Source organism: Periplaneta americana, chromosome 15 (genome assembly GCF_040183065.1).
Source record: "Periplaneta americana isolate PAMFEO1 chromosome 15, P.americana_PAMFEO1_priV1, whole genome shotgun sequence".
NCBI lineage: Eukaryota > Metazoa > Arthropoda > Insecta > Blattodea > Blattidae > Periplaneta > Periplaneta americana.
Genome location: NC_091131.1, coordinates 142896134 through 142914404, shown reverse-complemented (window position 1 = coordinate 142914404; position 18271 = coordinate 142896134). Strand labels below are relative to the sequence as shown.

The 18271-nt window shown below is 32.7% G+C and overlaps 1 protein-coding gene across 12 annotated transcripts in view; it reads right to left on the bottom strand.

Annotated features, from left to right (window-relative positions):
- LOC138715423 (uncharacterized) overlaps positions 1-18271 on the bottom strand; it is a 70714-nt gene that overhangs the window by 43930 nt on the left and 8513 nt on the right. For 6 of the 12 annotated variants that reach the window (XR_011336307.1, XR_011336308.1, XM_069848309.1 and 3 more), the window contains exon 2: positions 11649-11858. The exons of 1 other annotated variant lie outside the window; for it this stretch is intronic. Coding sequence is in view for 5 of the 11 variants with exons in the window: in XM_069848309.1 (XP_069704410.1) it covers positions 11649-11690 (42 nt within the window). In the remaining 6 variants the exon portion in view is untranslated. Of the gene's footprint in view, positions 1-3375; positions 3570-5921; positions 6548-11648; positions 11859-18271 lie in introns of those variants that run through there. 5 more of the 12 variants (XR_011336310.1, XM_069848313.1, XM_069848311.1 and 2 more) reach the window with 3 other exon arrangements.

Genomic DNA, 18271 nt, shown 5'->3' with positions numbered 1-18271 from the left:
CAGAAGATACCTGATCGATTTGGATAATTCTTTCATCATACCGCGATTAATATGGTGTCTTAAGTGAATATTTAATTAAAAATTGATAAAGACGCTGATATGTAATTACAAAGCGATATACTTTTTTGATTTCACCAAAAAAAAACTGCATGACGTTTGTTTGTAATATTTTGGTATTTATTTTACTGTTAGCTTGTTATTATAAAACTATGGACAGGATTAATATTTTCAACAGACTACTGTAATATCTTACAATTTTTCTCACCAGCTCTAGAATTAATTAAGAACGGTATTATCAGTTGTGAACTGAACTGAACTGAACTGAAATTTTATAAAGTAGTAGCCACACCAGTCCTAATGTATGGATGCGAAAATTGGACCTTAAATAGGAAAGATAAGAGGAAAATAGAGACTTCGGAAATGAAATTCCTAAGATCAGTTGCAGGGACTACCCTCCTAGACCACAGGAAAAACACTGATATCAGAACAGAGCTGAACATATTTAATATGAACAACAGAGTGGAACAACAGAAGAGAAATTGGCATGACCACATGAAACGCGACTTCCCAAAATAATGCTAAATTATAAGCCCAAAGGACGTAGAGATGTTGGGCGCCCAAGAACAAGATGGACTGACGATATTCCCTGAGGACGGAACAGGTCTGAAGGCCTAAACCTGAAAGTTGATGATGATGATGATGATGATGATGATGATGATGATGATGATGATGATGATGATGATGATTATCAGTTGTGGTATTTCGAAGTCCCTTAAGTTTGGTAAGTGGCATAATATACAGTCAAATAATTATGCAAAAGATAATCAAAGGTAATTCAATATATTGCAATGAACAAATTTTGATTAGTTAATTCATTTTATGTAATTAAGGCCATTGTTACAATTTTTAGGTTATTTTCAATAATTCAAGTAAGTTTATCTTACCGTGCATGGTTTAGGAGCACATCGAGTTTCACCAAAAATTAAAATGTTGTAAAAATAATATTAGTATTCTATGTGGACCAAATAAACTATGAGTTGGCCTATACATTACTTTGGTTCACTGAAGTATAATTAAGTACGGTAATGAAACTGTGTACTTCACGAAATATTTATTATGTGCCATGTATATATTTGTAAAATTATTTTATTTTTTACTTTCATTTGATAATGAAATAAAGCAACTCAATCAGACATCAGTCTCGTGTGCGGTCTGGGAAAATATCAAAGTTTAATTTTTTTTTTTTTTTTTTTTTTTTTTTTTTTTTTTTTTTTTTTTTTTTTTTTTTTTTTTTTGGTCCGTGAAATAACTGTATTTTTAAGAGTGTTTTTGTAAAAGAGTAATATTTTTGCTGGCCAAAAATAAAGTACAAATGAAGTAAAAATTAGTTTTCTTTTTTACTGTGGAGCTCATTAGAGGCTTTCATTTCCATTGTCTAAGTTATCCGAATCATTTTTCAAAGTTCAAAGTGAAACGAAATGGATTGCCTATGATTATCATTTGCCCATATTTCTTCCCTCTATTTCTTAAAATAATATTTATGTATAATGTTAATTTTCATTTGTTTTTTACCTAAAAAATGGTGCACAGTGGGGCCAATACAATCAGCCTGATTGGCGGAAAAAGAAAAACAGAAAAAGGAAAAGCAGTGAAAAAATCTTTGGGGAAACGGCCTCTGACAGTAACATTAAATAAAAAAACACACAAAACAAATAATCTTTGTACACATTCCATGCTATATTGACATTCGTTTGAAGTGATTTATTAGAGAATGTATTCAAGACTAATTTAGAAACCTGTTAAATGAATTATCCTTGCACCAAAAACGGGTGCGCTCTGAACCAAATGATAGTATTTCACTTACTTAGATACAATAGCAATTAAGAAACATGTTAAAGAAATTATCCTTGCACCAGATGTACCTATACTCCGTGGACTGAAATAATCATATATTTTAATTATGGAACACGTTAAAAGTTTTCCTTTATACCAAGAAGGAATTCTCCACGGACAAAATGATTGTATTTTATTTACTAATTATTTATTTTTAATTATTATTTAATTATTGTAATAACGCAATTGTATCATCTGGCATTGTATGAGGTTGTGACTGAGTTACCTATTGTTAAATGTTTTTATTAACAACATTAGACATAAATGACCGAGTGAATAAGGAGTCGCGCTCAGAAAGGTGGAAGTCGGGGTTTGGGATGATGGCCCACAAGCTAGAATTCGTGCTTAAGATCTTGCTTTGTTATTATCCAATATGAAGTGTTGTGCATTATCCAGAACTCTTACCTATTAAGTATATAAACTTCTCGTTGATTAAATCGTGTCTCAGCTGTGGTTTGTTAAAATTTTCAATTATTTAAGTGCATTTTCCCTTGTGGAATAGAAGAATATTAAGTTTCAACTTACTTTGTAGTGCACGTTGGAGAGTAATAAATAATGTGTCCCATTTTGTATGTTCTATATCCAGTATTATGCGCGGGTGTGCTTTCGTCCACAGAGGTTCATTGCAGACAGTATCCAGACTCCGCTGTCTGCTCAAGGAGAGATAGTACGTATGGGGCTTTGAATTCGATTTGTGCTTCGTTCATTTTAGTGGATAAGTGTAACTTCGACATTAATAATTTCGGGTGGTATACTCTGAAAAGCTTCTACACAATAACATTGAATATTATTTTTCACATACTTCAAAATGCCAATTGAACAAAATTCTCAGTTATCCCGAAACACTTTTTCCTCAAGACAAAGCAAAATTCGGATACTTAATAAGAGTGAGGAAGAAAATGAAAATCGTTTACGAAATAACAATGCAAATATTTCATGGTTCCACGAAGAGAAACTAGTATCGAACACTTTGAGCTGCTTGTCGATACCTGAGTTCGAACTTGACAGAGTGGAGAAAGAGAAAACAGCGTTGAACTTTCTCAGAGGATTAACGAATAACAACAGTGTATTACAAGAATTAGAGAGTGTGTAGAGAGTCAGTATGCAGTAATAGTATATTAGCATTCCATTACGATACAAATATTGATTATGCTCATTCGAATTGTGTTACAGTACATAAGGGGGATAAATATACAATAAATGCAATGGAAACAACGGGCTGAGCTAAACGGATTGTTGCGTTTCCTGAGATTCAAGACGTCCACAACAATTAAAAAATTAGTTATCTGAGTACAAACGCTGTCAGCACACTTTTTAAATAAAAGCCTATAGTAAGACAGTACAGCACCTTCCATAGGCGCCGACTTTTGAAAATCTTGGGGTATGCTCATCATGTTACACTTTAAAACTCATAATTACCCCCTGTATAATTATAGTAAATGTAAATGCTACAAAATTAACTTAAAATACATTATCACTCACCTAAATAGGGAGAGACTGGAACGTGCTCCTCCTGACAGTTGTTTTGCTGATGAATTCGTAGATTAGAAATTCCAGGTTCAGTTCCCTTGCGATATCGGAATGGATGTTCGATAATGAAACTTGATTTAACCGGTCTTGGTTCATGGTGGCTCTGGTGTAAGTTTTCAGTCTTCGAAGTGCAGAAAACGAACGTTCTGCAGTACACGTTGATACAGGTATCGTTAAAAGAGGTCGCAATAATTTTACATATTCTGGTATCATGTTCTTCAGAGCTACACACTTGTCATCCTCTGTCCTACTCAAGTATTGAACTACATTTTCAAAGCTATCTAGTGTAACATTATGTTGTTTTACCACATCCAACAAAATATCTCTATGAAGAATCAGTCTTACACAGTCGAAATCGTCACCGTAAAAAGAAGTAACGTAACTACTATCTTCTTTGCCTAATAAAAACTGTTCTATTTTGACAAGGTGCGACATTGTTTCGGGCGGAAATCTGCTTTTAAAGCTGCTTACTGTTTGATCCACTACCTCAAAATGTATAATTCGCAACTTTTCTTGAATATCTGATGAATTATGCTTGTCACCACTTCCTAATTTCAATGGCAATTTTCTAGGGCGTGAAACAGTGGGGAGACTTAATTGCAATGCATCACACTTTTCTTTAGCATGTTCCCAAAGTGATAAAAATGTATCTGTATTTCTGGCTCCTTCTATTGAAGACAAAACAGCATCTACAGAATTACGAGCAAGGCGGAAATTCAATGAAACTTTTTGAAGTACTGCATTAAGTTTTTATATTCTTTGGAATACAAAAATTAGCATCTTGATATGACACAGAGTTTCACATTTTGCAGACATTTTAGAAACCTTTAGCTTTTGCACCAGCATCATTTCTTTTATCTTGCGTATCATTAAGGAATTGCAAAAGAACTTCATAATTATTATCTATGCACAACAGAGACACAACACGCATACACCATCTCGTTGGACAGAACGGTCTTAAACCTTGACCTGCTTCAATGTCATGAGAATCTGAAAGCAATTGTTTAAGATTTCCGAATTTTCCTAGTCTCTTGGGTGAACCACGAATAAATGAAATCAAATCTTTGAGAATTGACAGAATATCTCTTAATATTGGAATGTTATTAAATGAGTCTTGAAAAACTAAATTCAGGGAATGAGCCAATCAGTAAATGTAATTAGCCCTGGGTTCAATTTCTTTTACCCGTGACAGTAATCCTTGCAGACAACCGGTAATGTTTTATCGCAGTCATAGCATTGCCCACGACAATTATTCACAGAAATACAGAGGTGTGAAAATTATTAGAATAATCTTAATTTTAAAGGGTTTTTAATAGTTCCTTCACAAATATTAATTGAATTGATGAATATTGGTATATATTACTATACTGATGTAGGATATATTTACTACTAACAATGCCGGAAAGCATTGTTGTACGTTGGTATTTTTCTTATTTTACAATTGTTATGGGAATTCAGAAATTATTATATTATGTTGGCGGAATTGGAAACATAAAAAATTATATGCACGAAACATATGTATACGTTCATTTGAACCTTCACAACAATGTAAACGCAAAGAACAATTTGTTTAAAGCATTTCTTAATTAATTTTTTATGTTTCCAATTCCGCCAACATAATATAATAATTTCTGAATTCCCATAACAATTGTAAAATAAGAAAAATACCAATGTACAACAATGCTTTCCGGCATTGTTAGTAGTAAATATATCCTACATCAGTATAGTAATGTTATATACCAATATTCATCAATCCAATGAATATTAGTGAAGGAACTATTAAAAAACCTTTAAAATTAAGATTATTCTAATAATTTTCACACCTCTGTAGAATATCTTAATAATATATCCTTCACAGATTTAAACAGGGTATCTGAATCAGTTAATAAGAGCTCATAAAAACCACAAAACAACTCATGAACAGCAAAATTTTGGTCAACAGTACGAAAACAAACAGACATCTGGTCTCTAATTGATATATCGGTTGTCTCGTCCAACATTAATGCATATAAATCATATTCTTTTATTTGTTGAATCAAAATTCTCTGAAGAGACATGCTTATCAATGTTATAATTTCATTAATTATATCATGAGACATCCACCTGTAACTAGTCTGATTAAGCCCTAGTTTCAGTTCGGGTACATCCTCGAAACGTAATTTCAGAAGATTGACAAAATTAGAAGACTCATCAACATGACCAATCCTTGGCAAACCAAGAACAATATTGAAGTAAAAATTTTCCTTAAACAAACAGTAGCGGCCTGCATTTCTTTTTCTTTAGAATGACTAATTGATGACAGAATATTTACTCCTTTTTTCATAGAATTATTTGTACTAACTGAACACATATCCAACTTACTTTTTTCATGAGATTTGAATCGTTTTAGAGCAACGGACCAGTTCTTAAAGCCGTATTTAACGAATCCATTATAGGAATCCTTGTTCGCAGTAACAGTTTTTGGAGGCAATCTCTTGTTTTCACACATAGACCTACACAGAAAACAATAAACTCTGTCATCTTTTTCGTAATACTGAATCCATGTATATGTTTTTACCCAATGTTTTTTAAAAGTCCTGCCCCTGCGGCTGTATCCTTTTTCGTGGAATTACCAGAAATAGTAACGGATTTCATTGTCACAAGCTGCCGAAGATGGCTCACATTTACTGCTACACGCTGTCGATTCGATATCACCATCACGATTATCAGTCAAAGTCCTTTTGTATTTCACTATATACTTCTCCATGTTAACGATTTTGATACGCAAGACATGAAGACATAATATAATTTCAAGCATAAGTGACACAGGTCAAACAGAACACAAACTAACGTCTAGCGGTCTACACGTTCTGACTTCTGAGTACTTCGTTCAATTGTTGAAGTCTGGAAATTCAAATTCAGTATAAGTTACACTATATCCAACATGATTTCACAAGAAAAAATCTCTCGCTGGCTGTTGCGTTTCGTGATTGTTGCAGAGCTGCGAATTGAAGCACAAAGAACTTCGCCAAGTTGTTATAAGTACTGTCCATTTACTGAATGTTTTAGCTAGGAGGGATGGGGCACTCTGCGCAGCAGGTATGTCGGCTCACTGGTAACGTATGTGTTGTGTCAAAAGGTTATCCTAAAAGAAACCGTTAATTAAATTCGTAGTACAAACGTTTTCATCGTATCGTACCCAACCGACTTCATTTCTAGTTATTAAAGGTTACCGCCTTCAATTTACATTACTGTTCTCCAACCAGGAGATAAACCGTGAAAGGAATGTGCTTACTATTGCGTCATCTATTGGAGCGAAGTAGATAGATAATATTAGAGTTATAACGTCAGTTTAAAAATCATGCGCTCTCCTGCATATGTTATTTCCTGTATGGAGGGATTAAAAGACCAGGAGATTAACAGTGAACTAATTTTGTAACTAGGGTAGTATAAAAATGTGTATATCAATGTTATGGTTTGTGCTCTGAGAGATAACCAATAGAGATATGAGTATCCACGTGTGTGACCTTATGACATCTTATGACATCAACATTCATTCACAGCATCACCCCGCTCCTTTTCATTCCCTGGAGACTTTCTCGTGGTTGGAGTACAGTACGCATTGACTTAACAAGCGGCATTCTCTTAATATTCGGACTATTTAGAAAACGGTCACTTCACTTTTATGTTAACGTGGATTTTAATTCCTACGAATTCAATTAGCCGTTTGTTTTAAGATAACCTTTTTACAGCGTGTATTACAATAGCCAGCCGCCCATCAATGCGATGAGTGAGTCGATTTTAATTATGGCCAAGAAGCAAACCTTTATAGTGCCGGTTGGGTACGATGACGACGTTTATTTTTTTTTACAGAATAGTAACGTAAAGAAAAAATAATACTACAATTTTCAATGAGGTATGCTGTGCATACCCACTCAAATTTGGGGTTTACTTGAGCGACCGAGCGTACCCGTAGTCGGCGCCTATGGCACTTTCAATCATATGTTATCATAATACCCTGCACTCTTAAATTGATTGAATAGGCTATATTGGAATTAAATCAATGACTCTCCTAAAACACATTATGAATTTTTTCATATAAGACACAATTTTTATTTCGAAAAGGAAGCAAAAACGAGCAACTTTATATGAAACTTTTTTGTTTGCAACATCTCAAAGAAGAACCTTCTGAATTTAATTACATTATTTACGGTTCATTCTGTATATTTGATTAATATGTCTCTGTTCGGAATAAAAAGCAGTGGCTATCCGTTCCAATACAGTTTCTTCCTGATTTTTTGTGTTATAGAACAATTCATACACTTGATAATAATATATGATGTAGCTTATATTGGAGTAAAATGTATCATAATGGAATTATTATTATTATTATTATTATTATTATTATTATTATTATTATTATTATTACTACTACTACTACTACTACTAGCCGTACCCGTGCGCTCCGCTGCACCGTTTAGAAATAAATATAAAGTAATTACATAATTAAAATAGGACGTTTGATCCAGGGAACATTTGTGTTTGTTAGAAGGATAAATCCTTTAATATGTTACTTAATTGAAATTGTATTTAAATAATTAAATAGCGATCATTTTGGTCCAGAGAGCACTCATTTGGTGCAATGACAATTCCTTTAACATGTTTCTTATTTGTTATTACACGCAATAGTTTAATGAAGATAGACATATCATTTAGTTTTAATGTGTAAACTTTATATTACTTGCTATATGGTTCCATTGAATTATGGTAATAACTTAATTTTAACCCTTGTTTTCTACGTCTTCAGTAAATGACGCTTGGCCCACTATGATTCTGAAACCTTCAAATAACTTAAATAGTGATACAGCATAAACAGTGATATGTAATTATATTTCTTTCTTTCGAAAATGTAAAAATTCACGATCTCCTATGTACCATTGCCATGGAATGAATAAATGTGTTTTTTCTTCCTACTCAAAAATTTTATATTTTGCACATGGGAATTACTGCAGGAACAACAACGCTACAATCTGAGGCGGCGGTGAAAACGTATTGTATTGTTATTTTAAAAATCTATCAGACCTACCAAATTTTACATAGAATAAAACTTATCGGAAATCATTTTTAAAGAAACTTTGGTTATGTAACATTTTTCACAAAAAAGCAATAATAAGCGAGATATTTCGATTCAATTCAGGCCTCGTTAAATGAAGTATTTTGAATGCCATATAGCCTAAAATCTAAATTACAACGAACTTAATTTATATTTCAATTTTCATCGAAATTCGTTCAGCCATTATCGCTTGAAAAGGTAACAAACATCCAGACAGACAGACATACTGTACCAACAAAAATGTCAAAAAAGCGATTTTCGGTCTCAGGATGAATAATTATACATGTTAACACCAATTATTTTTGGAAAAGCGAAAATTACCAGAAAATTTTCGGCTACATATTTATTATTAGTATACATATTATATTATATTATATTATATTATATTATATTATATTATATTATATTATATTATATTATATTATATTATATTATATAAAAAGTGCGTTGATAACGGATGTACTCCGATAAGACAGTTTTTAATTTGTTGTGGGGGCTCGTGAATCTTAGAAGCAACAACTTTTACAGCAGCGCAACATAATCTGCTTGGCTCATAACCCAATTTTTTTTTGCATTGCATTTATTGCATATATAGTCTATTTTATGTATTTTAACACGATTCGATTGAGCATAGTTAAAATTTGAATTATAAAATAATGGATTGCTAAGCTAATGTACTATTACTGCATACTAAATCAATACACTCTCGTTGTTCGTTAATTCTCTGAAATTAAAATGAGTGTGTACACAAATATTATTTTAAGAAATACAGAAAACGAATGTACAAAAAAGCCTATCAAATTTTCTGTGCATAGGAAGCTATTTTAATCTTACCTGTCCTCGATTTACTAAGAAGTAACTGTAATAACATTATAGCAGTATGTCCTTCTAGAGAAACTACACTTTCCAATGGTGAAATAATAATTAATTATACAAATCGGTTAATTTAGCTTCCGATATTACTTCATGCAAACACAGAAACATTGTCTATAGGCTAAGTTTAATAGCTTTCGATTGTTGCTATCCAAGTCCCCCTTTTTCGATTGTTGTTGTCCAAGGCCCCTTATAGAGAAGTCGTTTGTTATTTCATTGCACCGTCTTAGATGGCGTTATTTTAATTTTAAAACTCATTTATCTCATTAAATATCAGTCCTATCAAAATTTTATAAAGAATAAAACTTATCGAAAATCATTTTTAAAGAAACTTTTGTTATGTAACATTTTTCACAAAAATCAATAATAAGCGAGATATTTCTATTTATATAATTCAGGTCCCCTTATAACTCCCTTTTTAAATAAAGTATTTTGAATTCCATATAGCCTAAAATTTAAGTTACAACGAACTTAATTTATATTCCAATTTTCATATAAATCTGTTCAGCCATTATCGCGTGAAAGGGTAACAAACATACAGACAGACATACAAACAAAAATTTCAAAAATGCGATTTTCGGTTTCAGGGTGGTTAATTATATATGTTAGGACCAATTATTTTTGGAAAATAGAAAATTACCAGAAAAATTTCGGCTACAGATTTATTATTATTATTATTATTATTATTATTAGTAGTAGTAGTAGTAGTAGTAGTAGTAGTAGTAGTAGTAGTAGTAGTAGTAGTAGTACTGTTACCGTCATAACCATTATCATCATTATCGTACATTACCGAGAATTCTTTATACATTTTGTTGTGCCTCTCTGCTAGGATTTTATTCCTCCAGTCAGATGAATGGTAAATGAGAGAGGATTAGTTCACATTGTCTACTTAAATCCTACAACTTACAGATGAAGACAAAATATGTCTTACTTTTGCGAGTAAGGTATTACTTTTGTGTGTACCTTTTTATTTTTATCAAGTGTGATTTCTTGAAAATGACTACAATATTAAAGACTAGGAATGTAAACTTTAATGTCATTTGTAACATGATGAAAGAACTGTCTAATTGTGAAAGACGCAAAGTGTATAATGAGGAAATGTGTTCATCTTCATGGCAGTTTTAATTTTTATATGTAAATTAGCAAACTGAGAGTTTTACGACGGCCACGATGCAAAATTTTACTTGTGTTTTAAGTGACCTACATATTTTCAGCATCCTTGGCACATACAAAGTTACTTGCATTGTGCCATATTATACATTGCTGTAATAATAATAATAACAATAATAATAATAATAATAATAATAATAATAATAATAATAATTTTTATTATTATTATTATTATTATTATTATTATTATTATTATTATTACCACCATCTATTTAATTATTTATGTATTTATTTCGCGGCCGGGTAGCTCAGTTAGTAGAGCAGCTGGCTACGGACTGGAAGGTCCGGGGTTCGATCCCAGGTGGCGACAGGATTTTTTCTCGTTGCCAAACTTTCAGAACGGCCCCGAGGTTCACTCAGCCTCCTATAAAATTGAGTACCGGGTCTTTCCCGGGGGTAAAAGGCGGCCAGAGCGTGGTGCCGACCACACCACCTCATTCTAGTGCCGAGGTCATGGAAAGCATGGGGCTCTACCTCTATGCCCCCCATGTGCCTTCATGGCATGTTACGGGGATACGTTTTACCTTTATCTATTTATTTACTTATTTATTTACTTACTTATTTATACTGGCATAATTATTAATACTGGCATAATTAAGGTCGTAGAGCCTTCTCTTACACTTTACCAGGTGACAAAGTATACAAGGTGTGAAAATTTGACAAAAAGTTAAAGAACAGAATACTGACATGTTACAAAAAATAATAGCATATCAAAATCCACACTAAACAATGTGAATATATTACATAATAGAAAAAAGAAAGTAAAATGCAGATCTAAAAATTGGAATGTAACAAAAGCAACTGCTGTATTTGTCTAGAAGAAATTCTCTTGAAGTTTTGGGTAAATTATATTGATATTCAGTAAGATTTAATAATTTCATCTAGGAATGATTTGCGTGAAGTGTATTCATTTGGAGAGAAAAATAAGTTGACACATGAGAATAGCATGTATTACCTCACTTATTTAAAATGAGCCTCACAAGATTTCTCTGTACTTTTTGTCTTTCACATCAGCATATTGTGAAAAATAAAATGGTGTCAGTGTTATATTTTCCTAATTATTTTTTGACACATTATGAACTATTTTTACCTTGCTTGGAGTCGCGTTTTTAGCTTTTCTTCGTTCCACCATGACGACCCGGGTCGATCCCCGTCTGGGTCACGAAGACATTTGTGAGCGCGAGGGACGTCTTCGACAATTGTCTCGTTTCCCCTCGCAATTATCTTAATTCAGCAATACTGCAGAATCACTCTGGCTCTGCGACGTCCCGAGTCAGGCCTCCAGAACAAATAAAAATGACTGAAAGTTGTACAAAATTGCGTTTTAAAATACTGTTATTTTAGCAGGTTATTTATATAATTACACGTCCTATAGAAAACTTTTTCAAAGAATGGAATTGAAGTTTAAAATATTACATTTCTACAAATGTGTTTACAGACTCGTACTTCATTTAGTTGTACAGGTAGAGGCGCCCATATTTACCAATGTGTAGTCTGGGGCAGCTGAATTTGGAGGCGGCATTTTTTGTCCTTGGGGGTTGTGAAACATTCTTGAATTTCGGTATAAGTGAGGGGGAAAAAAAAAACATTTCAAAAATTGGTACTTAAAATCTGTATCATGTAATCTTTCCAAAAAAGTACCATGATACGACATTCGAAGAAGCCCAAAGCGAATAAAATAATTTTGCTACAACAAAGGATAATTAATAATTAGCAATATATGTATGAAATGGCTCGTGGCGTCGTTCTCATTCTCTAAGCAAAAATAAACTTGTAGCATTCATAAACCGTCAGTGATTTACTTGTATGGAATTACGCTAAAAATAGCTACAATGACATTTAATATTCTGAGAAAACAATGGAAAGGAATTGACAGACTAACAGTAACTGGCCGTGTACGTAAGGTTTAATATAGCATACCCGATCAAACAATTGTGAACCGAAACGTCCTTACTCATTTTTCAAACTGCACTGAGCCGTCATTTACAGTGCTTACCGTTGGGACCGCTGTTCAATAATAATCTTTATATGAAATAATGAGTCAAAATCAGGAGATAGAAAAAGAAATGTCAGAAGGAAGTGAAATAGGGAGAGGAGTACGTCAAGGATGCCCTTTACCACCTACTCGTTTCAACATCTACTTGTGAAAAACTGCTTTAAGAACATGAAAGGAGTGATAGTAGGAAAAAAAAGAATAAAGTGCATAAGATTTACTGATGATATGGTGGCGTTGTTAACAGAAGAGGAGATGACGCTGAAGGATATGTTATTGGAGTTAAATGACAGCTGTAAGCAGTATGGGATGAAGATAAGTGCAAATAAGACGAAGACCATGATCATAGGAAGAAAAATAAAGAAGGTAAACTTGTGAATTCTAAATGAAACAGAAGAGCATGTGGACAGCTTCAAATACGTGGGGAGTACTATAAGCAGTAATATGAGATGCTGCCAAGAATTCAAAAGGACAATAGCAATGGCCGTGGAAGCTTTTAATAGAAAAGGGAGCATATTCTGCGGACCTCTGGATAAATAACTGAGGAAGAGAATGGTGAAGTGCTTTGTGTGGAGTGTGACATTGGACGAGACAGAAAAGTGGACTCTACGACAAGGTGAAGAGAAACAACTATAAACATTTGAACTGTGGATTTGGAGAAGAAGAGTGAATATGAAATACACAGACGAAATAAACAATGAAGCTGTTCTAGAACGAATGGGTGAATAAAGAATGATGCTGAAAATGGTGAGAAAGAAAAAAAGAAATTGGCTGGGTCACTGACTGAGAAGGAGCTGCTTACTGAAGGATGCACGGAATGGTGAACGGGAGAAATGTTCGGAGCAGAAGAAAATATGAGATGATAGACTACATTAAGACAAACATTTTAGATTATGGTTTATTTAACGACGCTCGCTACTGCAGTGGTTATATCAGCGTCGCCGGTGTGCTGGAATTTGATCCCACAGTCGTTCTTTTATATGGTAGTAAATCTACTGACATGAGCCTGTCGCATTTAAACACACTTAAATGCCATCGACATGGGCCGGGATCGAACCCGCAACCTCGAGCACAAAAGGCCAGCGCTATACCGACTACGCTAGCCAGGCCGACGACTTTAAGATAATATGGATCACATGTGGAGACAAAGAGGAAGGCAGAAAATAGGGAAGATGGGAGAAAGCTGGGTTTGCAGTGATGGACCTGCCCTTGTACAGAACAGTGTGAATGAATTAACCGTTGGGTAGGCCAAGAAAGAGGTAGTTGGACCAGATAAGGCTGAACTTAAATGCAAGAGGTATAGAATGGACAACAACGATGAGTAAAAAGCTTGGGAGAAGAGAGGTGTCAGGAAGAGGCTAAGTTGGATAACCCTTGCAAGAAAGGAAGGGAAAGATGCGAGGACCATTTTAGTAATCTCTGAATGGGACAACAGGAAATCGATATAACTTAGTAGAAGAAGCGAATTTGCATATGTCACAGCGACATTCTTCTTGAGTTCTGGAGGCATGTCTGTTATGCACTTCCAGTTACGCTGTAGTGCTGGTTAATACTGAAATAAGTTACATAGCCTACTTATGAAACCAGTTGCATTACTGTTTTGAATTTAAAATGTTCTTGTGAGTAACAGAGAAATTTGAGTTTTTTCTTCTTTTTTGAGTTCATAAACTACAAAAATTTAGAATTTATTTATATCCTTTTAATAACAGTCAAAGGAAAGCGAAAATAAAGGTACAAACTTGAATACTGTAAAACGTACGACGAGAAAGAATGGGTCATCTCTGTGGGACAAATTTTCATTAATAACGAAACTTGTTATTGAAAATCGAGAACTTAAATTCTGATAAAAATGGATTGCCATATAAAATAATACCTGCATTGCTGTTATATTATATTATATTATATTATATTATATTATATTATATTATATTATATTATATTATATTATATATTAATGACTTATTAAAAATAGACTTACAACAATACAATGGTGTTCACTATTCTTATGCAGATGACACAGTTTTACTTTTTGGTGGAAAAACTTGGTATGATGCATATAATAATTCAAATAATTAATAATAATAATAATAATAATAATAATAATAATAATAATAATAATAAAGTGATAATCAATTTGGTTTTCGAAAAAAATTCAGTACAGATAATGAAATATATCAAGTTACTAAAAAAATTGTTAGAGAATTTGATCAAGGTAACAAATGTATTGATATTTTTCTGGACATAAGAAAAGCATTTGATACAGTGAAACATGATATATTAATTGAGAAATTAGACTTATTAGGAATCAAAGGCAATGCTTTAAACTTAATAAAATCGTATCTTAATGACAGAATTCAAATAACGAAAATTGACAATTATTGAAATGAAACCTTCAATTATTAATATAGGTGTTCCCCAAGGCACAGTTCTAGGCCCTATTCTATTTTCAATATATATATATGACTTATTAAAAATTGACTTACAACAATACAATGGAGTTCACTATTCTTATGCAGATGACACAGTTTTACTTTTTGGTGGAAAAACTTGATATGATGCATATAATAATTCAAATAATGGACTTAAATTAATAAAAAGAATGGTTTGACATAAATTACCTTTCTATCAACGAAAATAAAACCATAATTATTCCATTCTCATTATCTGAAAAATGTAACAAACCTCCTACGTCTATATTAAGTATTAAAATATTACATAATTCTGATTGTTGTCTTATACAGTGTAAATGTCCGATTATTAAAGAGTCCTCTGAAGTTAAATAATTAGGCATAATTTTCGATAATCATTTAAAATGGAACCAACACATTAATTACCTTTGTAATAAATTACGTAAAATAGTATATTATTTTGTTTTAATGAGGAATTACTTGTCAATAAGTTTATTACGCACAATATAGTTAACTTTATTTCAATCGGCAATTATGTATGGAATTATAGGACGGGGTAGCTCATTTAAATCCAATTTTAATCCACTTTATTTATTAGAGAAGAAAATAATTAAAATATGTCTTCATAAACCTATTGATTTTCCATCTCAAAATTTGTTTTCAGACTTTAATGTACTTAATGTAAGACAAATTTATTATATTGTATTAATAAAATTCATACATAAAAATCGAAATAATTTTGAATTGTATTCTCATAGTTATGAAACAAAAGGTATGAATTCTTTAAGATTGTTTGAACCGAAATGCAACACTGTTACAGTATTTAATCATAGTAGTAATTTAGGCACAAGAATATATAACAAATTTATATTTAAATATCCTAATCTTGTCAATTCTAATAGTTCTAGTATTAAATTTAAAAAGTTATGTATGGATTTTATAAAAATTGAAAAACTGTAAATTTAAATTTATATACTATAATTGCATAGTAGACATAAGACAAATTGTATTGTGTACGTATTAATTTCAATTCAGGAATCCGCCCCTGAGCACGAGTTCTCCTCTTTCAGGGGCGAGCTAAAGTTTTTTCTATATATAATATATGTTATGTTATAATTATTAGCAAAATAATAAATAAATAAAATAAAAAAATAAAAATTAGCTTCCTCTACTAGATTGATTATGAGTGATGAAGCAGTTCGAACAACAATTGCACAATATGGAAATTGATGACAAAACTATTCTTATTGGAATCGTTTTAAAATATCTGTAAAATTGAATATTTCATTTTGGTTCAATATATAGAATATTATGAAAAAGCACAGCTATATGTAAAAAAAATGAACAAGCTTTCTACAGTTAATCAATATTGCAAAAGATGCGAAATGTAGAGCTATATCAACTTAAGAAAACAGATAACATTAAATTGAATTAAGATAGAAATAAATCTTATGTCATGGTCACAGGAAACGTTGCGCAATGTAACCAGTGGGCGTATCTTATCTCTGAAGCAACTGTACATTTATACTCTTATTAGATACTAGCCATTTCGTGCGCTTCGTTGCACTTGTTACAAATGATACCATTGAATTAAATATATTATATTTTGAAATGAAGATTATTCATGAGTGAAATTTTGCTTATTATAAGTTTTAAGCCGTCTGTTTCTGAATTATTTTCAAATTTGTATTTAAAACTGTAAATGTTACTGTTGTTATGCAATACTCTCTGGAGGTGTTCAATCAATTCCAGTTTTTATCATAGTACTACATTAGACTGTCTCGCGCCGCGGCGTCATGGCATAAGACATCCTTCCTAGGACTCGCGTTACGGAATGCGCTCTAGTTCGAGTCCTTATAGAGCAATAAATTTTCTCATGAAATTTCGGGTGATGTACGGGACCGGTATCCGCCCAGCTTCGCGTTCCGATAGGTAGCGAAATCCGGTTACAAAAGCCAGCTATAAGGCTGGAGGGGATCATCGTGCTAACCACAAGATACTCCCATTCTGATTGAATGATCGTCCACCTCTAGGAATGTAGATGTGAGGTCAGCAGCCGGCTGGTCGGTCTGGGTCCTTAAAGGGCTGTAGCGCCAAGGATTATTATTATTATTATTATTATTATTATTATTATTATTACTTACTGGCTTTTAAGGAACCCGGAGGTTCATTGCCGCCCTCACATAAGCCCGCCAGCGGTCCCTATCGCGAGCAAGATTAATCCAGTCTCTATCATCATATCCCACCTCCCTCAAATCCATTTTAATATTATTTTCCCATCTACGTCTCGGCCTCCCCAAAGGTCTTTTTCCCTCCGGCCTCCCAACTAACACTCTATATGCATTTCTGGATTCGCCCATAAGTGCTACATGCCTTGCCCATCTCAAACGTCTGGATTTAATGTTCCTAATTATGTCAGGAAATGAATATAATGCGTGCAGTTCTGTGTTGTGTAACTTTCTCCATTCTCCTGTAACTTCATCCCTCTTAGCCCAAAAATATTTTCCTAAGCACCTTATTCTCAAACACCCTTAACCTATGTTCCTCTCTCAAAGTGAGAGTCCAAGATTCACAACCATAGAGAACAACCGGTAATTATAAATTCTAACTTTCAGATTTTTTGATAGCAGACTGGATGATAAAAGCTTCTCAACCGAATAATAACAGGCATTTCAAATATTTATTCTGTGTTTAATTTCCTCTCGAGTATCATTTATATTTGTTACTATTGCTCCCAGGTATTTGAATTTTTCCACCTCTTCAAAAGATAAATTTCCAATTTTTATATTTCCATTTCGTACATTATTCTCGTCACGAGACATAATCATATACTTTGTCTTTTCGGGATTTACTTCCAAACTTATGTCTTTACTTGTTTCAAGTAAAATTTCCGTATTTTCCCTAACCGTTTGTGGATTTTATCCTAACACATTCACGTCATCCGCATAAACAAGCAGCTGATGTAACCCGTTCAATTCCAAACCCTGTCTGTTATCCTGGACTTTCCTAATGGCATACTCTAGAGCTGCGTTTCTCAAAGTTTTCTATCCACGGAACCCTTTTAAACCCAAAGAAAATCTGTGGAACCCAGCGGAATATTAGTGATGTGTGTATGTGTATATATATTACAGACAAATATTAAATTACCAAATGTATTTTTACTACTAACATTGCACATTTTTATTGATGTTACATATTATACATATTTAAAAATTATAAATAATGTTGAACTTTATTTGCTGTTGTTACAAAGATTAGTAACTTGACTTATTTTTACCACTAATATTAAACATGTTTTCTGAAATCACATAT